The 21,787-nt window shown below is 34.1% G+C and overlaps 1 protein-coding gene across 1 annotated transcript in view; it reads right to left on the reverse strand.

The window, feature by feature from the left end:
* Positions 1 to 21,787, reverse strand: part of LOC143229701 (calpain-B-like) — a 41,555-nt gene that overhangs the window by 15,547 nt on the left and 4,221 nt on the right. The window contains exons 2-9 of the mRNA XM_076462417.1: positions 15,279 to 15,452; positions 10,678 to 10,747; positions 9,715 to 9,967; positions 7,502 to 7,670; positions 5,945 to 6,025; positions 2,164 to 2,264; positions 1,240 to 1,317; positions 673 to 848 (exon numbers count right to left, since the gene is read on the reverse strand). Of these exons, the coding sequence (XP_076318532.1) occupies positions 673 to 848; positions 1,240 to 1,317; positions 2,164 to 2,264; positions 5,945 to 6,025; positions 7,502 to 7,670; positions 9,715 to 9,967; positions 10,678 to 10,747; positions 15,279 to 15,452 (1,102 nt within the window). The remainder of the gene's footprint in view (positions 1 to 672; positions 849 to 1,239; positions 1,318 to 2,163; positions 2,265 to 5,944; positions 6,026 to 7,501; positions 7,671 to 9,714; positions 9,968 to 10,677; positions 10,748 to 15,278; positions 15,453 to 21,787) is intronic.

A 21,787-nucleotide genomic window follows, 5' to 3' on the forward strand; every position in this document is an offset into this window, starting at 1 on the left:
ATAATAAGCTTCAGAGAAATCATGTCTCGAACCTTGGACTCTCCTATACGCAGTTCTACGTGATAACTCTAGGTCACGTACGGCCTTTCAGGAATTGAATATTTCTCATAATATAAATATAATATATATAATATGTTTCTGTATAAATGTTTACTTGGTTGTTTTATTCGTTCATTGCTTTCCACTTTTCACTAAAAGTATCTCTATTCTCATGACTGGCTTCAAATAGAAAGTTTTGTTCATACGAAAACAATTATTATTATTTACTTTGATCTCCTCAAATTTAAAATAATTAGTGATATTTGGAAGATCAATTAAAATTATTTTTATAAATAAATAAACTGTGTTTCACATAAAAATGTTTTCATACAAATAAATAATGATAAAAATAAACTCTCAGTAGGCACCCAAGTTTCTATGTCGCACCTTAGGCATCTAGTATGTTTAAAAATAATGATTTAAGCAGTCTTAGTACTAAAATAATTATAATAAATAATAATATTTGGTAGGTTAACAATAATGTTACGTATATATATATATAAACAAAATCTCTCTCTGTGCACAATATTAATACGTTTGTAAGCGCTCACACTTTAAAACGATAGAAAGACTTAGAGCACAGATAGTCCATAGTGTAGTTCTATGCTTAACTTCAGACAAACAAACACTCACCCAGATAGTTTCTACAGCCTCCCGCAGTGCACCCTGGCACCCAGCTGCTTTCAAAAACGTGAGTGTCCCACTTTTTCTTTGACACTTGAGTGAGAGGCTCATCATCCAGGGAATCTGGGTTGAGATTACAGATCTCTAATCTGGTGAAGTTCAAAACGAAGTCTCTGAAGGATATCCTGAAAAACCACACAAAATCGTCACAGATTTAAACCAGTTACTCGCACAAAATTATTAGTATATGGCCCTTGAAAATTTATGATTGTGGTTTGAATGATAAACAGCAATAATCGTTTGTAATACGTGCATCATTTTGCGCACTTTGGCATTTTAGGACCTGCTCGACTATAGGTAGGAAAGTTATATCTTTGTGGTTAGTCGTTTATTTAAACATTTTGTTCTAATGACGGCTTGTGGGTATTAAAACTTTACTTAAAGCAGAAATCAACGTTTCGACCTTAAAAAAAAAAAGACAAACTGAACCATTGTATGAACCGCTGTGTCGCAGAGAATAACTTCATGTAGACGATGCCCATTCACTTCCAAAGACTCTAAATATATTCTACTCACCAGAATTCTCCGTCATGTTCAAATGTCAGTCCGAGCTCCTTTCTTTCATTTTCATTTACCAAAGTCCACTCGGGAGATCTGAAAGATTGGTATGGAAACTGCTATGAGGAATGAAATTTAAAAACTTTGAAATATGTGAATCTACAGTAGTTGTAATAATTATTTTAACTCTAGACATTCTGTATTCCCAAGATCCAAGCAAAACTGGATGACTGACTGTATATTTTACTGATGAAAATCCTACATTACATATCCTACCATACCCTAGACGAAAGTTATGTAAATTCATGATTTACGAAAGATTATCTTAGGACATGACAAGTTGTGTCCTTTATATATAGAATTTTAAAACGCCCATACAATCAGTAAAACAGAAAACGTGAAACAGTAAATTTGCATGTATCTCCTCATGAACCCAGCAGAACTTTATGCCAAATTTGGTGAAGGTCCATCAACAGTGGTAAAAAAAAACACACACACATAAACATTCATAAAAACCGTAAAGTGCAAACTTGAAAATTTGTGTGTATTTCGCCATGAATCTACTGAGCATCCATACCAATTTTAGTGAAGATTCGTCCACACTCCACGAAGTATTTGTATGGACATACAACAGATAGTACTATTATATATGTATAGATAGCGCTAGTGCATTAGATCCGTGAATGGCGTATTCATCACGTCATATCTGAGCCCTGAGCATGTAAAAAAATGAAGTTCCCCACTCTGGAAAACGGAGACGAAACGGAAAAATCATGACACTATTGCATATCTACATGCACACAGGATAAATATTTCGTGAAGTCGGGTATTTTACATCGCGTAATAAAAAAGTTTTTCCCAGTATCATATAAGCAAGAGTTATTCCTAAACAAAGTACAGTGATGAAACAAAATATTTATTTAAGAAGCTTAAATGAAATACCTGTCACTCCAAGCTCCTTTCCATTCACATTCATTACCCCAAGGATTGCGAATCCTGATCAGTGGTATCTTTCCCGTCACTCTTGGAGTATCAACTTCCACCTAAACACACAAACCACAAGATGTTAGACATGTGACCTAGAATTATTTTAAATTATTATAGCTTAATGTTATTACCTCGTTGCAATGCCTAAAAGTGTTATTATATACATTGTAGGGTGACTGTTTGTGGACTACTAATATCTTTAGTGGGTAGGCGTAAACACGTGATGTCAGAGGTTATTTGTAGTTCCACTGCGCATGTCAATACTGATAACACTGATAACAAATAACAAAATTTTTACTTTTTCTTGTTCCTGGGCAGAAAGTGTTATTCCCTAGTTGCTTATGTCTAAAGTGAATAGAAAAGACCAATTTTTCTCTTCAAACTTTACTTTTGTGACCTGGGAGCGTATAACAAAAACATGATGGGAGACTATATTTAGGGACTGATACATGAAAGTGATTTACATTACAGTTGCAAATCTCGAGAAACTACTCACTTCTAAACATTTTTGTATAACTTTAGTATAAATACATGTAAATTTTGATTCCTATGTTGTTTTATTCAGGCTTTATGTAAATGAAAATGTGCAAATTTACCCGTTTTTACATATAAAACAGGTTAGTTTCTAAATTTCATTATCCAGGTCACAAAAGCAAAGTTTGAAGAGAATAATGGCCATTTTCTGTACTTTTACAACATAAGCAATTAGGAAATAACACATACTGTCCAGAAACACAATTTGTGTTACATGGTGTAATTTAGCTCATTGAGAATCTTCCATAACTTTTAGTCATGTAACGATTCTAGGTATATCGTCTTAATACAAGCAAGAATGCACAACCAAAATCAATGACAACCCTTGGAGATATAAAGAGGCAAAGTTGGGTTTAGAATTATTTGTTTATTCTGCCTCTCGCGCAAAGCTGCACGAGGGCTAGCTGCGTTAGTTGTTCTTAATTTAACAGTGAAGTCAACACCTACTGGCAAATATTGGGCTAATCTTTTATCGTAAATAGCGAGAACATCACGTCATCACGCTCCCATAGATAAAAGGGCGAGCATTTTTATATGCAAAAACGGCTCGTTTGGGCTGAGAAAACACTTTTACATAGAAGAGCGAACAACGTTTCGACCTGACGATGACCGAAGAAGGTCGAAACGTTGTTCGCTCTTCTATAGTGGGTTTCTCGTCATCACTGAAAGGGCGAGCATGTTTGATGGGAAGGAAATTCGAATCTGCAACCCTCAGATTACGAGTCGAGCACCTTAATCAACTGACCGGGTTTAGAATAGTATGTTTCATAGATCTTTAACTAATTTCAACATTTTTATCAGTAAGTTAGTTAGTTGTAGTAGGAAGGAAGAAATATAACTTTGTATTTTATGTTAAGACATCAGTTTAATGTAAAAGTGACTGTTCATTCATTTTATCACCTGAGATGATGCCACGTGAAAATTCGAGATTTTTATTTCCAGGTTCTAAATTTTACTCTATAACTTTTTGAACTATTTTTATGATTTAAAGTGCTAGACAACTCGCTTACATTTTTTCTACCTTATGATTCCGTGTGTTACCTTTTCTATCCTACAACACCCCGGTAGTCGTTCGATATATGACATTCCTACTCAAAATGGAAAATAAGTTGAATCACACGTTCTAAATCCAGACTTATAATTACATGTTTCTTCTGAACAGCAAGTAATTTTCAAGTATAGCAATCAGTGCTTGGTTAGGCTAATAATAAACTATTAGACGCACATTTTTAAAAACAGTAATGTAGTTTATCATTATCGTAATCACGGTCAACACATTTGGTGTTTAAATTGTTAATTTATAGCAATGAGCTAAATCTCAAAGTAAAAACAAACAAATACAGGTGTAAGCTACTTCCTTCCTGCCTATTTTCACAGGAAATCTAGTCTAATTACACTTTGGGGAAATAACACATTGGCCACTTACAAAATCATAGACTACCTAATATATTATAAGCTAACTGTAAGCAAAGCATCTTTGGGTTAAACATATTTAAAGTTTTGCTAATTTGTTTGCTTTATCATAAAGCTACGTGTATTCTGTTTACCACGGGGATAAAAATTCCATGTTTTATTGTTCTAATTCGTAAACTTACTGCTGAACCAATGTAGGATCAGTAGAATTGCTATTAATCTTAATTAATTTTCACTAGAGTAAATTAGTGTTTAGGCTTAAAGTAAAATATCGTTAAACATTTTGTAGATGCTTATATAATGTCACGTGAACAGCGCGTGGACTGAATACGTTCACGGTGTTTTACGTTGTTTTTTTTTTTATTTAGTATACTGACAATACTTTTTCATAAATTTAATGACTTAACTAGAAATAACACTTTGTATTCCAAAAGATAATTTTTCATTGGGGAAAATACAGTCAAAAGAGCTTAACAAATATTTCGTAAAGTGAAGCAGTGAAACAGAAGACAGCTTTGAACGTGATAATTCTAAAACTTTTTGGGTTTATGAAACAGCGTCTGTTTCCTTCTGCAGACCCAACAAACTAAATTTTACTTTTTTATATGACTTTTAGAGAAACATTAAAACGACTTAATAGGTTGACATAAAACAGTGAAATATTTAATTCAAAAATTAGAAATACCATTAATTTTGAAACTTAACTTGGCTCATTGTTAAAAAGGAAGTCGTCAACAAAGTTTCAAGGACACCAGAGAAGTTGATTTAACTTGCAGTTGATTAACTTTATTATTATTATTATCTGCCTAGAAGAACAAAACAAGCAATTACACAACATTGTTGTTTCTTTGATGTTTGAAAAATGATTCATTCTCACTGGGCTCTACATATCTGTTTAATTTGACTACAATACAGTAAAAGGATCATTTCAAGACATATGAAGAAAGACAAAGTAAACCGATTAATTATAAGAAACGTAAATTATTAACAAGCAGAAATAAATAAGTGTAATAATATTATATATCACATTTAATGATGTATAAACAAATCGCCAGTCAGAGTAACAAACTGAAATAAGTTCATAGGACAGAGTTACCAGAAGATCCAAAACAAATACAATAAGTAAACAAGACTCTTGAATGGTTTGGAAAATGTAGATTATAAAGCGTTAGTATTTATAAAATATTATTATATTCTAATGATAAATCCTTTAACAACACTCAAGTATGAGTTAGTAAGTGTTTAATACACTTGTTTATAAGATAATACTGCGTATAATTTAAGAGCAAGAGATAAAATTGGCCTAAACGTTCGAATCCTTATACAAGGTTCGATTTTCTTCACCATTTAGCTTTCCACCTCCTTTTCTCGAGGATAGAAACAATCACGAAGGTTTGTTTTGGAACCAAAAAAAAAAGCGTTAAATAACTGATGAGTGTTAATGTTTTTCGAATAACTCAAACTATGAGGAATGTTTATGTTGTCCTTGAAAATAAATTAGTAAATTATTTCTAAATTATTATTATTAATTGAAATTATTATTTTTATTTTATTTCAGTGTTGACGATTGTGTGTACTATTCTGTTATTCTAGGTAGAAATCACATTTTACTTTGTAAAATCAAAGTTGTCTTTGTACGATTATTCACGTGTGCCTACAAAGTACCAATCAATGAGTCTCGTCACTAACCCTAATTCATATTTGAAATAAAGGCAGCTATGTACAATACTCCATGTTATTATCAACCATTAAAGTTTTTATATTACTCAGTTTGAAAATGAGCACTGACCATTCTGACGGCAGTGATGCTATATGCATGTCCTTTAATCAGTCCATTATCTTGTAGCATCTCGGTAATATTACTGTCCGGCTGGAAAAATGAAGAAACACGATTTAAATGAAAAAAAAATATATCTATAACATATTACAAACAAATAAAACAACTTTGTTTGTTGTTAGACGCAAAGCTGCACAATTGTCTATTTGTATTCGGCCCACCACGTCTATCGAAACCCGAATTTTAGCATCATAAGACTGCAGACTTATCACTGATAAAAATAGGAGTTCTAAGATTGCAAAATATTATATAATGGAACGTTACCCGGAGAAAATAAATGACTTCCTTTTTAACATGGGTATAGAGGTAAAATACTTAACTTAGCGAAACATAAACTGCTTTTGCACTCATGATATAATGAAACGTAAACAGAAGATTTCAAGTAACTTGGTTAAGCTGACCCATGTCTTAAGATCATGACGAATAAAAACACTTTTGTGTTAATCTATTCTATTCATGATTAAAGTACGATAAGAAAATCAGTGTTTTATTATGAGGTTTCAACATAACCTTAAATCAGAATTACGAGAGGTTTATTGTAAAAAAAAAACAACCTAAAATAAAAGTGTGTATAAATATTGCATACGTAACAATGATTGTACAGAATCTTTCAAAATGACAAGTTTTAGAAAAGCCTGAAAGTTTGTTTGTAGTTAAGCACAAAGCTACACAAAAGGCTCTCGGTGCTCTGACCACCACTGGTATCGATCTGCTGTTTGTCGTTGTGTGAGTCCATAGACGTACCACTGTGCCACTGGGAGGCGCTTAGAACTTAGGATGTATAAATACAGTTTCGCTACGTACGTTAACATTTACTAACTTAAACGATAGAAAAAAATACATCCGAATTTATAGATGAGATAAAAATAATAAAAAATACAACGTACACTAAGGTACTTCTAATTCCATTAACTCTCGCCACGGGCACGTACGTCCAAGTGCACATGCTAATAAGCACAATAGATTTTGTTCGATTGTTTTGTGGTTAAGCCCCAGGTTACACAATGGGCTACCTATGCTGAGTCCACCACTGGTATCAAAGCCCATTTCTTAGCCTTATAAACCTTCAGACTTACTGCTGAGACGCTGGGATGAGGCAGAAAGAAAAGGAACATATCTTGCGTAACAGGCTTTATGACATTTAACTTTAACCTGTTGACTGCCAAGTATTTCAACTGCTACGGCTACTCCGAACCAAGTTCAAAATACAATTCTTATGCTTCTTTATTTTGTAACTTTTTCGTGACGCCATTTTGGATCGAAAGTGAAATAATTTGTAAGTATGTCAAATGCATTTATGGTGCTGACATCTAGCGTTGAGGTTAGGTATTACTGAGAACGAATTAACTCGTCCGTGGCACTGTGTTACCGATCGGCTTGGACGAGTTATCTTGTCTACGGCACTAAACAGGTTAATATACGTGGCATTTGTTAAGTATCTAAAGCCTATAAAATATCGATGCATTCCGTTTGCTACAGTGTATCATACGACATTAGAATAATTCATACCTCTATAGCGCATCCCATCAAAGACCATCTTTCGTAGGCCTTCAGCATGATTTTAAACAGGTTATCTGGGGCCTTCTTAATCTCGTAGAATTCTGTCACGCCCCCAGTGAAATCCTCCATGGCTTCACATGTTGTTCCTCCCTTCAGTGCTTCGTAAGATCCGTGTAACCTAAAAACGTTGAATATCAATAACTCGGAACAATTACCAGAACAAGATTATATCTCCAAGGGATTATTTATTATATATATTATTATTGTTAAGTTGTACTTATTCTCGACGAATTATGTCATATTCCGGTGGCAAATATTCAGTTCCTCAAATCAGTTTCTTTACGACTAATTTACACCGAGATTCTAATAATGTACTCTAATAGGAAACCAAGATTGTTTAATATCACGACGAACTGCATTATGGGTACTTAAAGTGACAGTCCGAGAGCTTCAGTCGGAACAAAAAATATGTCAAAGTTCTTCTTGCTTTTTCCTTTATTCAATTCTACTTAACGAATGAAAACAATGGGTTCTGTAATAACACAGGAAACCTATTCAGTCTATAAATGCTTGCAGTATTTACATACAAATCAATGCACTAAGTTTCATGTTTTTTTATTTTAACACGCATTCTTCTGCTGACATCAAACATACCATCTCGTGATGATCTAGTAGGCGCCCAGCACGGCCAGTGGCCAGATGGTTAGCACTCTCGAATCGTAATCTGAAGGTTCTCAGGTTCGAATCCCCGTCACACCAAACATGCTTTCCCTTTCAGCCTTGAGGGCGTTATAAAGTGACGGTCAGCCTCACTATTCATTGATAAGAGTAGCCCAAGAGTTGGTGGCGGGTGGTGAAGACTATTTGCCTTCTCTCTGATCTTACACCTCAAAAAAATTAGAGACGGCTAGCGCGGATAGCCTTCGTATACCTTTGCGTGAAATTCAAGAAACAAACAAGAATTATGACGCTTTATAATAAAAAAAGATTTCATCATTACCTGTCAGTATCAATTCACTATTACATGTACTGGTTGAAATATGTAGGTGTTTTTGTTGTTGTTTTTTGTGTGTGTGTGTTTTTTTTTTTTTGCCTTTGCCTTTACAACTTTAAACCCAACAAGTTTCCGGTCGGCTGTTGTTTCTGTAAGCCAAGAATTTTTCCACCTTGGTGGCTGGCCTGGTGGGCAACCATGTAGGACGAGCACGTCTGATAAGTGGATTTGAAATCACAACCCTTATATTGCGAGTCGAGAGCCCTAACCACTAGGCGAAGTTATTTTTGCTTGGTGTCAGCGGTTTCTTTCACCAAAAAGGAAACTCTCTCTTGGTGCAGAGTTTCTGTCGTTTATATCCTTTGTCTTTTCTCTTGCAAGTCCAACCGTGCATAAGTTTTTTTTGTTGTTTTTTTGTTTGTTTTTTTTTTTTTTTTTTGGGGGGGGGGGTATTTTCAGTATCAGATATTTTTTTGTTTTCCCTTTCTAAAACGTGATCTTGTGGAAGAAAGAACGAAAAGTACATTTGCCTCTGTAAAATAAACAAAAAATAATAATGCACTTCTAAAATTACACCAATTAACTTCCAACATAAATGACTCTCCTTTTACGTAAATATTTTTTGTATATAATAACTGTCCACTTTATTAACTCCATTCTCTCTAGTGTTCAGATGGGCCTGTCATTTAGACGTGCCTTAAAGTGTCAATAAGAGGCTTAGAATCTAGTTTAGTTTACTGGTAAGTTTGTGTGTGTGTGTGTGTTTTCTTACAGCAAAGCCACATCAGGCTATTTGTTGCGTCCACCGAGGAGAATCGAACCCCTGAATTTAGAGTTGTAAATTCGAAGACTTATCGTTGTCCCATCAGGGGACTCACTGGTAAAAAGCCAGTAACTAAAGGAATAATGTTACTTCTTTAAACAAACAGTTTTATTGTATAATGAATGATAATAATTGCATACTTTTGTTTTGCTCGTGACGTTCACGACACTTGCTATAACTTTAAATGATTAAAGAAAGTTTTGTTGTAATTTAAAGTAGGAAAAATAAATCGTTTTTCTGGTTATTCATATCCAGTTTTCTTTTTACATTTGTCGTTACTGCTTCTTGTCACTTTCCTTCCTTTTTTCCAATACATGAATATAATGTGCTGTAACTGTGGTTTATAGTTGAACTGTAAATAGTTGATATTAAAATAAAGAGTTGATGTTATTAATAATGACTTACTTGGCGTAAGCTTTTTCCAGAAGAGCACTCCAATATTCATTTTTTTCTTTAGAATGCATGAACACCAGGTTATCATTAAAAGTTGGAAGACGGTCGTCTACAACCACATCAACCCAGCGACCATACTGCCAGAATCGGAAGTGGAAAATTCCAGCATAATTAATCTCGAACCCCTGGTCATCAGGAACCACACGATAGAACAAGGCCTGATTGAGAGTTAAGTTGGCCATTGCAGCCAGTAGCCAACAGTCCCCTGTTAATCAGGCAGACGTTTTGGAAGGAAAAAGTAATTAGTTTTATATATATCATATAGAAATGCAAACAACGCAGCACTAAGTACATACAATAATATTGTGACGTCGTATTTCTGTCGCCATCTTTGTTAGAGACTCTTTAATATTCTAAGTTTATTTAATAATTAGTTATTACTTTTAATTAAATATTTATAAATTAATGATTATTAATGAATAATTAAATATTTATAAATTAATGATTATTAATGAATAATTAAATATTTATAAATTAATGATTATTAATGAATAATTAAATATATATATATATATTATTTATATTATTAAACTAGTATCCGTGTCATTACGGGTTGCAACGTCATCAACAGTTCGTGTATTTTGTAGAACTTAGGGTTTATCTTTGCCCTCACTTCTGAGCTGCCATCTACCTGATTAATCACAGATCTATACAGGTTTAAAATTACCTTGATTCGAGCATCTTAGAAAATATGTTGAGTTAAGCATAATTATCGACTGCTCTCTTTTTTTCTCCCGCTCTTATAAAATGTTATTGTAAAAATATGTCTTCAAGTGTATTTCACATTGTTCAGGGGGGGAATAGTATTGCTAAGCTTAACTGTTTATTATTAAATTATTGGTATGCAAAGATAAAACCACCTTTAAAAAGTCACACTGCATTAAATAAATATCACTGGGTAAATCACACTCTCACCTAGTTCACCTTGAACGACATCAAACCTAGTGGCGCCCTCATGGAAGAGTTTCGGCTTCTCAGTTAGTTCCTGAAAGATTCAAACCATGGACCTAGTAACATTTCTCTACTTTTGGCCACAATTTCTTACTTTGTTATACGTAGTAGAGATCTGTGTGCACGTGATCTCCGCGTGTTTCATTTTTCACACACTATAAATACTTTCTGCATCCAGAAAACATTTTTACAACGAATTTACAACGCTAAAATTAGGGGTTCGATTCCCCTCGGTCGGCTTAACAGATAGCCCGATGTGGTTTTTTAATAAGAAAACACACACATACTGTTTAGTACTCTTTTGGGGAAAAAAATGTCTAGAGTTAAAAAAAATTAAAAATTTATGTGATTTTGGTTTATATTCCATGGAAAATTATATCTGTTTTTACGTAGTTTAATAAAAATTGTTCTATTCTTCAGAAATGAGTTGTATTAACTTGGTCATACTCACTTTAAATATTATGTTGTGGTTTCATGTTATAATTACATGGTTATAGTATTTCATTTTGTAAAGGCCCGACATGGCCAGGTGGTTAAGGCACTCGACCCCTAATCTGAGGGGCGCAGGTTCGAATCCCCGTCACACCAAACATGCTCGCCCTTTCAGCCGTGGGGCGTTATGATGTGACGGTCAATTCCACTATTCGTTGGTAAAAGAGAAGCCCAAGAGTTGGTGGTGGGTGGTGATGACTTGTTACCTTCCCTCTAGTCTTATACTGCTAAAATAGGGACGGTTAGCCTAGATAGCTTTGCGCCAAATTTTAAAATAAACCATACCAATCATTTCGTAAAACGGAACAAAGACTTTCGTTTTTCAAGTTTATTTCGTGTGTTTAGGGAAATAAAGCTTAGTTAAGCCTAACATATTGTCATCAAAGATAACGCGCCTTTCACATGGATAAAAGAAATGTTTCAGCCAGTGGTTTTGATTTCTCTAATTTGTCCAAAAAACTCAGCTGGTGAACTTTGTACTATTTCGGAATTATTTTAAAGCAGTTCAGAACAGTTAGTTAACTGGTGAGATTATGTAAACTTTCAAAAGGTTTCAAACTCTTTCAGGTTTTGTTTCGGAATGCCTTCATGATAACAAATCATGAGAGAAGAAGCAGTAATTTTATAGACTTTAAGAAAAACAAATTTATCATAATTGTAAAATGAGATAAAAATAAAATAAATAACTAATTAAAAATAATGGTAGCATAATATTGAAATGCTGGGATTATATCACTAAGGTTTTGAAAAATATTAACATAAAAAAACTAAAAAAATAAATCTAACAAAACCAAAAGAATAAGTTTGCATAAATAAGATAAAAGTTTGTTCATTTCCTAACAAAGCTACATCATTTGTGCCCACGGCGAGGAATCGATCCCCGAATTTCAGCATAGACTTAGCGCTGTGTCAACGGAGGTTAGGCCTTAATAATATTTATAACAATATAAAACCTCTAAGTTCATATTTTAATGTATTATATGATTTACCAAAGAATCACAAAACAACTTTGTTCTAATTTCACGCAAGGGATATCTGCACCAACTTAGTAATGAAAGAGTAAAGGGGAGGTAACTAGTCATCACCACCCACCGCCAACTCTTGGGCTACTCTTTTACCAACGAATAATGGGATTGACCGTAATATTATAATGCCTCTACAGCTGAAAGAGCAAGCACGTTTGGTAGGACGGAGATTCGAATCTGCAAACAGCAAGTCAAGTCTCCTAACCATTTGGCTATACTGGGCCTCACAGAACAATCGTTCATGTCAAGCTAGTAGTATACAACATTTAAACTAGCTTAATTTTAGTATATTTTCTAGAAGAAAAAAAAACGTTTGTGATGGCTACACTGTTATACATAGTTTTAAATTTTATTTATTTACAAAAACACATTACATTTTGATAAATCTGTTTATCGTGATAGCCTGGACACTATTTCCTTGTTCACAAATTTAACCTTTAAATGAAGTGTTATAATTAAAAATGTAATGAGTTTTTTTTATAAAACTGAGAAAAATAAACTTAGTCAATGTAGTTTTTTTCAAATATTTTTAAAATTTGTTAAAAAGCAGTTATTTGTTTCAGTAATGAGTTGTATGATCAACTATAGATGGGGTTGCAGTGTGGCCAGAACTGATTTCCCTGTTTTTGACGTTATTTTCCATTACTAACGGTACAATTATTCGCACTATTATACCAATAATTATACCACTAGCAATACCAAATCCTCGCCTTAGTCATTCCGCAAAACCATCTCTCTTCTATATGGAAAAGAAACAAAATAATTGAAAGATTCTCTGATACAAGTCAACATTTTATGTAGAAGATACATAAATCAGTCATTCAGGTAAATCATGGCGACTCTGAATGATGTTACTTTGTTAAAAAAACTACCTTTATTATGATGTAATGACATTACGAAACCTTTATTATGATGTAATGACATTACGAATTTCTATAATTTTATGCGTTTGTGGAAACTTTTAAATAAAACAACTAATCTACTTTTTGGTCAAAATGACCCCTCTAACAATTATTCTTTCATTTCAATGGTGAACAGTATTTGCTAATAATGTATGATATATACACATTAGATTACATCACAAGCTATGATTTACTTTGGGTGATCAATAATTGTTAAAGCACATATTAAACATAACTTATACTGATCTTAGAATATTAAGGTGTTGGTTTTACGAAAATGCGGGCCAGTTTGTTTTGTGCATTAAAACAGACAACATATTTCTGTGATCGTAGACCGAAACATTATTATGGACAAGAAACGCTGTTTTCTTGTATCTGTACGAAGAAGCTGTTATTCACTATTCACGTAATAAGATTATGATTAGATTTTTAGTGTGTTTTTCTTATAGCAAAGCCACAAAGGGCTATCTGCTCAGCCCACCGAGGGGAATCGAACCCCTGATTTTAGCGTTGTAAATCCGGAGACATACCGCTGTACTAGCGGGGAGCAAAGCTACTCATTGGGATATTTGTGCTTTGCCCACCACGGGTATCGAAACCCGATTTTTAGCGTTGTAAATCCGCAGACATACCGCTGAGCCACTGGGGGACAATGGTTTTTAGTAATAGCTGTTAATGAGGATATAGCTCACTCTATAAAAACCCAACAGTTCTAACTTCTCCGTTAACAGTTTATAATTTTTTTCTATGTTTAATAGAGTGATATATATATATATAAAGTCAGCGACAATAGTCGAACATTTGCCAAGTTGGAAGCCTTGAAAATAGTTTTTATTTAGACAACGAACGTGATTCACGACTTTGAATAAATCATTATCTTTTATGCTGAACATGAAAAAAAAATGGCTTTCAGTGTATCTTAACGATACTTTAATTCTTTTGTATAGAGAGCGAGGACAAATCGTGAAAATATATTACTGCTATATTGTTAATACAACGTGAATTTTATTGCACAGGTATGACCAAGACTCCATTTGTTGCATAATTTAGAAACACAAAATTTTCTACAGTATTCTGCAAGTGTTTTTCATAAAAACATGGAGATAAAATTAACAAAGTTCTGTTAAAAGTTAAAAATAAACAGGAAAATCACTTGAAGTCCATCAGGCTTTGACCAACACCACAGTAGAAATCAGATGGACTTTTTATTGTCAAGGGCAAAACTGTATTTTACGTCCATATAAAATGTTCCTCAGTTCTTTTGAATTATACAAGTATTAGTTGATTCAACGTGAAACTAAAACGTGAGCCAATGATCTTCAATGCAATTTTCATAGCGGGAAATAATTATGTACAATGACTTAAAAACTATTTGAATCTAAGCCTAAAAACCGAAACTCGATCACGAATCTTCAATTATCTCTATAAAATAATTCTAAAAAAATATTTATATATGACTATTACACATACGTTGATTCATAGAAGGGTTTGGTTCGAATATCGCGCATAGTTACACTAGGGCTACCTGCGCTAACTATCCCTAATTTAGCAGAGTAAAGCTACAGGAAAGGTAACTATTCATCATCACCCACCGCCAACTCTTGGGCTACTCTTTTACCAACGAATATAGTGAGATTGAGGGTCACTTTGTAATGCCACCACGGTTGAAAGGGCTTGCATGTGTAGTGTGACGGATATTCGAACCCGCAACCCTCAGATTACGAGTCGAGTGCCTTAATCACCGAGCCATGCCGGGTCGCCATAGAAGGGACTGAATATGTAGAAATAATAGCACATTCATAATGTCAAAACGAAACACTGTTTTTGATGACGAATACATTACATTGACAAGAAGCGTTTCTTTTGTCAGTGACATTTTCACCTCCAGAAATTTAGATAAATATTCAGATAATATTAGTTTTTCTTATGTAAAAAAGAAAAAAAAAAAGGTTTATGAAAGGTTTATTTCCCGCTGTGAACATTGCATTGAAGATCATTGGCTCACGTTTTAGTTTCACGTAGAATCAACTAATAATTTTATAATTCTATAGAACTGAGGAACGTTTTATATGGACGGAAAATAAAGTTTTGCCCTTGACAATAAAAAGTTTTATAATAGATATATGAAACAATATTTTAGACTTACATGAGGTCGTTTCCATTTAAAAGGTCTAGGCGGAGTACAGCTGAAAAAGACCGTAGAATCACAAGCGGGAAAATCCGGGTCTTCAAATAAGGTTCCATCGCGAACACACTTTTCATGGAGTTTGTGGAAGTCCTGAATTTGTTTACACTGAACACCTGAACCACGCTCTCCAAACTAATATATGTATATAAATAAAGATGAATGTTTCCATACTTATATATATATATATAAATAAAAGTGATGGTTTACTCATTCATATAGACAGGTAGATTTACTTACTGAAAATTTTTCTATCAGGAGTTAATTCATCAGTATAGGTTATCACCAAATTCCAACTTTTCCATTAATATTCAAACCAACAGTTGATACATGTCTATATACCAACATTGTTATATCAATATCATTGATACAGTAATTACACATGGGCTAACTAGAAGTGATATCATTAACTATACATGGGCTAACTAGTAGTGATATCAGTAACTATACATGACCAAACTAGAAGTGATATCAGTAACTATACATGACCAAACTAGAAGTGATATCAGTAACTATACATGACCAAACTAGAAGTGATATCAGTAATTATACATGACCAAACTAGAAGTGATATCAGTAACTATACATGACCAAACTAGAAGTGATATCAGTAATTATACATGACCAAACTAGAAGTGATATCAGTAACTATACATGACCAAACTAGAAGTGATACCAGTAACTATACATGACCAAACTAGAAGTGATATCAGTAACTATACATGGGCTAACTAGAAGTGATATCAGTAACTATACATGACCAAACTAGAAGTGATATCAGTAATTATACATGACCAAACTAGAAGTGATATCAGTAACTATACATGACCAAACTAGAAGTGATATCAGTAACTATACATGACCAAACTAGAAGTGATATCAGTAATTATACATGGGCTAACTAGAAGTGATATCAGTAACTATACATGACCAAACTAGAAGTGATATCAATAACTATACATGACCAAACTAGAAGTGATATCAGTAACTATACATGGGCTAACTAGAAGTGATATCAGTAACTATACATGACCAAACTAGAAGTGATATCAGTAACTATACATGACCAAACTAGAAGTGATATCAGTAACTATACATGACCAAACTAGAAGTGATATCAGTAACTATACATGACCAAACTAGAAGTGATATCAGTAACTATACATGACCAAACTAGAAGTGATATCAGTAACTATACATGACCAAACTAGAAGTGATATCAGTAACTATACATGACCAAACTAGAAGTGATATCAGTAACTATACATGACCAAACTAGAAGTGATATCAGTAACTATACATGACCAAACTAGAAGTGATATCAGTAACTATACATGGGCTAACTAGAAGTGATATTAGTAACTATACACGACCAAACTAGAAGTGATATCAGTAACTATACATGACCAAACTAGAAGTGATATCAGTAATTATACATGGGCTAACTAGAAGTGATATCAGTAACTATACATGACCAAACTAGAAGTGATATCAGTAATTATACATGGGCTAACTAGAAGTGATATCAGTAACTATACATGTGCTAACTAGAAGTGATATCACTAACCATACATGTGCTAACTAGAAGTGATACCAGTTGTTATACATGGGCTAACTAGAAGTGATATCAGTAATTATACATGGGCTAACTAGAAGTGATATCAGTAATTATACATGGGCTAACTAGAAGTGATATCAGTAATTATACATGGGCTAACTAGAAGTGATATCAGTAACTATACATGGGCTAACTAGAAGTGATACCAGTTATTATACATGGGCTAACTAGAAGTGATATCAGTAACTATACATGGGCTAACTAGAAGTGATACCAGTTATTATACATGGGCTAACTAGAAGTGATATCAGTAATTATACATGTTCAAATTAAGAATAACATCAGAAGGATTTAGTAATTAATTATTAATCACTTTCAAAACTTTAAAATTATTAATGCCCTTCACCAATAGATGTCTCTGTCTCTAACCAGGTATGTACATTGAAAGTGATATTATAGAAACAATATAAAGAATCGTTATCTACAAAATATAAGCGTATACAGTAGATACAAAGGAAAATACGTAGGACGTATCTCCTACTTCAGTGATACACTTCAGTACTCATACAGAATAGAAACGTGTACGTTTCATAATACCTGAGGTACCGAACTGTGAAATGAGTATCTATTCCATAACATAAGTAATGAGGACATTGTAAATAGTGTTATGACAAAATCCTTGTTTTTAGATTACTTTATAAACAACGACGCCATGTTTGTATCTGATTTTTATTTCAAGGCCTAATGCAAATTGGCTGATAGGATATATTCTTATTCTTCTTCCTGTAAATGTTCTTACGTTCGAAATAATAAAAAAAAGATGATTTGGAAGTTTTATCACTTCCATAAGCCCATTTAAGTGATAAATTTTCTACCCTGTAACATAACACCGTACTCCGTACACCGTACTCCGTATTTCTCACCCTTCTTAAATTTTTGACAGCAATGCTCATTACAATGCTCATTTCATACTCAGCTAATAGCGTTTGCAATAAATCAACAGAGATCTCACTGTAAACCTCCTCAAATATTCTCAGACATTTACTCAACATAGTTTTGGTTGTCCTCTTTTTAACTATTTTAAAATGTCGTGGGTATGCTTCCGCTTACTTTTAAGGGATCTCATTAAATTTCAATGACTCACTAAACGCCTTTACCTTTTCAGAGTTATAGCTATTAGAGCCACTGGAGTCTCTTTAGGTTTCGATAAATGAAATATACACTAAGTACCAAGAGCACTATGACAGCACACGTGCAGTTAGCAACTGTCCCCCCCCCTCCCACTGAGCACGCAAATTTGCAATACTGTTTCCTTATCAATTATAAAAGTCACTAGGTGCAACAAACGCCCTGTTCAAGATCAAGCAGCCACAAAGAAAGAAGTTGATGAACATTCACCAAAACTGAAACAGGTGTTGGTATTATGAACCAATAACCAAAATAGGTGTTATGGTGTTATAAACTGTAGGTTATGAGATTTACTTTGTGCAGGGAACTTGATGCTCCTGGACTTTACAGACGGACAATAGCTCTTCATAGCCAAGAAATCAAGGTACAGTATGTAATGATGTCTTAAATTCATCATTTGTATGGTGAACAATTGGAAATCATCATATGGGTCAACGAAGAACTTCATTACTTGTTATTTGCTTGGTATCGACAGTCACATCACAGAGGATGCTTCAGGTTCTAACTTCTCAACCATAAACTTTAAAACTTTGACGTAAAACCATTAATCAGCTAGAGAGCAAATATTCATGAAATTCTATAAGAAAAGTCCGTATGTTCTTCAGTATGAAAATACAATACTACCTGCTAATGCGGTATCCACTAATGATTTGAGGTAAATAACGTTTAGAATCTACGTTGTTCAGCTCAGAAGCTCAACTTGAAAACGATTTCAGCACTCTAGAATGTATGGAGTTACCGTCTGAGGAATGGATCATAAAATTTCTCTTGATCTGGAGTCACTTTTAAAAGGAAATGATGGTTTATTAAAGCAAATAAATAACAAAAGTTGGTGGTGCATGATACTAAATACCAACAGACCGACTCCAGTCAGAGATTAATGTTAAAAATAAGACCGCATCCAGGTGATGATGAAGCACTGGCTGCGAAATGTGGGGCGCTTCTGTTCAATTGTTTGTTTCTTTGTTTTTGAATTTCACGAAAAACTACACGAGGGTTATCTGCGCTAGCCATCCCTAATTTTGCAGTGTAAGACTAGAGGGAAGGCAGCTAGTCATCACCACCCACCGCCAACTCTTGAGCTACTTTTTTACCAACGAATAGTGGGATTGACCGTCACATTATAACGCCCCCACGACTGAAAGGGCGAGCATGTTTTGGTGCGACCGAGATTCGAACCCGCGACCCTCGGATTACGAGTCGAACGCCTTAACACGCTTGGCCGTGCCGGGCCCCCTTGTTCAGAACTATAACACTTTCAGGATTTTCGCGATTTAAAGAAACGTTTCTTTTTGCTATTCTTAATACAATTTAAAATGTTTCTGTCCATTTTCACGACTATATTTTTAGTTGTACATATCCTACTTCAAACATATTCAATACATAATTAAAAATTTACTTTATATGTTACTTTACTGAGACATCAAAAGTTGCCCAAAAGTCGTCATTCATTGGATGAGCTGACTAGGAAGTAAAATACATTTTAGCAAATCTTCAGAAATTAGCGTATTAACAACGAGTACATAAATAATAATAACAAAAATATCACGAAGAGCGAGTTCCGTCACCAAAACGTCCTGTTATTATAAAAACACACAATGGCTTTTAGTATGAAAATAGGTTTCATGTTCTCAACTGGGCCCATGTTATTACTGATATCCTCAAGACAAAAACAAATTGAAAACGTCTCCATAGCGTTACACTGATATTTATCTTTGTTTGATAACATTTCAACAATAATGTTTATTCGTATTACTCGAATTAACCCCTTCATTTCAGGATCCAAACACGAGTGTGAACGAAAACGTATTTCTGTAAGTACAAATGAAATTTTAGCCCTCTTAGTACACGGGATACTGTTAGAATTAAAACTTTAAAATCTGCGAACACCTGAGGATTTAAAACAGAATTTGTATTTTACCCTCAACTAAACTCATCATGTGACTTAAAACTGATTGTTCGTCAGAATCAACTACCTGTAAATGAATGTTCGTAAGGAAAATTTACCTACAACTGGAGTTTCATCAGGACCAATTACCTGTAACTGAAGTTTCGTCAGAATCTATTAGCTCTTAATGAATGTTCATGAGGACCATTTACCGTTAGTTGACGGTTCGTCAGGATCAATTACCTGTAACTGGAGGTTCGTCAGTAAGAAATTCAAATTAATCAGTTTTACTGTTTGTTTGTTTTGAATTTCGCGCAAAGCTACTCGAGGTCTATCTGCGCTAACCGTCCCTAATTTAGCAGTGTAAGACTAGAAGGAAAGCAACTAGTCATCACCACCCACAGTCAACTCTTAGGCTACTCTTTTACAATTAATAATGGAATTGCCTGTTACATAATAACACCCCTACGGCTGAAAGGGTGAGGTCGTTAGATGTGACGGCGATTCGAACTCTCGATTCTCAGATTATGAGTGGAGAACCCTAACTACCTGGCCGTGCCAGGCTTTTAGCTAACGAATTCATTAGTCATGTAAAGCAGGTTCAAGTTAACAATAAAGCGATTCAATTAAATAGCCCCCCAAACACAAACATACATGGATAACAACACACGTAAAAGGGACTATCTGCAGTGATACTTCGTCTAGTACATGCAATACTCTGTTACCTAGAAAACGTAACGAGAACACGTGAAGGAGTGCATTTCCGGCAAGGGCCCGGCAAGGCCAGGTGGGTTAAGGCGTTCAACTCATAATCTGAGGGTCGCGGGTTCGAATCCCGGTCGCACCAAACATGTTCGCCCTTTCAGCCGTGGGGGAGCTATAATGTGACGGTCAATCCCACTATTTGTTGGTAAAAGAGTAACCCAAGAGTTGGCTGTGGGTGGTGATGACCAGCTGCCTTCTCTCTAGTCTTACACCGCTAAATTAGGGACGGCTAGCGCAGATAGCCCTCGAGTAGCTTTGCGCAAAATTAAAAAAAAAATCGAGTCTATATCCAGTAATAATCGAGATTCACTCTAATTCTATTTTCAATGATGCTTTCGGAAGTTTCGTTCTTCAAACATTTGGAATTTAATCAAAATTAGTTTTTGTAAGCAAAGTTAAAAAACATTAAAAAATCTATTGTTTTGCGCGCGAAAGTGAAAATCTTCTGTTGCCTTTTTTTCTGATGAAACATTTTGTGTAAATGCCAACCCTAAATATTATGTACATAAACAGCTTTCACATTAAACTTACACAACTTTTCTATTTAACACAACTAGTCAAAGCAATATTTTAATATTAAATATATTCACCTAGCCAATCGTGAAGTTGAATAAAAAAATTAATTCATGTAAAAACATTCTCATTATTTTACAATAAATGTTTATCACTCTAGGTGGCTCTCAATCCATCATTTTCAGAGTTAAACATCATTCGGTCAATTGAAAGCCATGTGTTGAAATTCAGAAGCGGTTCAAATTTGTTGCATTATGGTCTCGAATAGTTCTGTTAATATTTTGCAGTTATGACGAAGTGTTAGGGAAGTTCATTCATCGTCATACACAAACCTTTAGTTCATGTAATATCAATATAACACAGGATATTTGTTGATTTATGTGGATTCGTTATGTTAACTTATGTCGAAGTTCCTGTACTTTAACGCGTATACAGTACGAGTTAACCTGAACGAACTAATCGCTATACCTGGTGTTAATCTAGTACATATTACGTCATTTATGACTTAAATATGTCGATTTGGATTAATAATAAATCGAAATTCGACATATCCAGTAC

Source organism: Tachypleus tridentatus, chromosome 1, assembly GCF_004210375.1.
Source record: "Tachypleus tridentatus isolate NWPU-2018 chromosome 1, ASM421037v1, whole genome shotgun sequence".
NCBI lineage: Eukaryota > Metazoa > Arthropoda > Merostomata > Xiphosura > Limulidae > Tachypleus > Tachypleus tridentatus.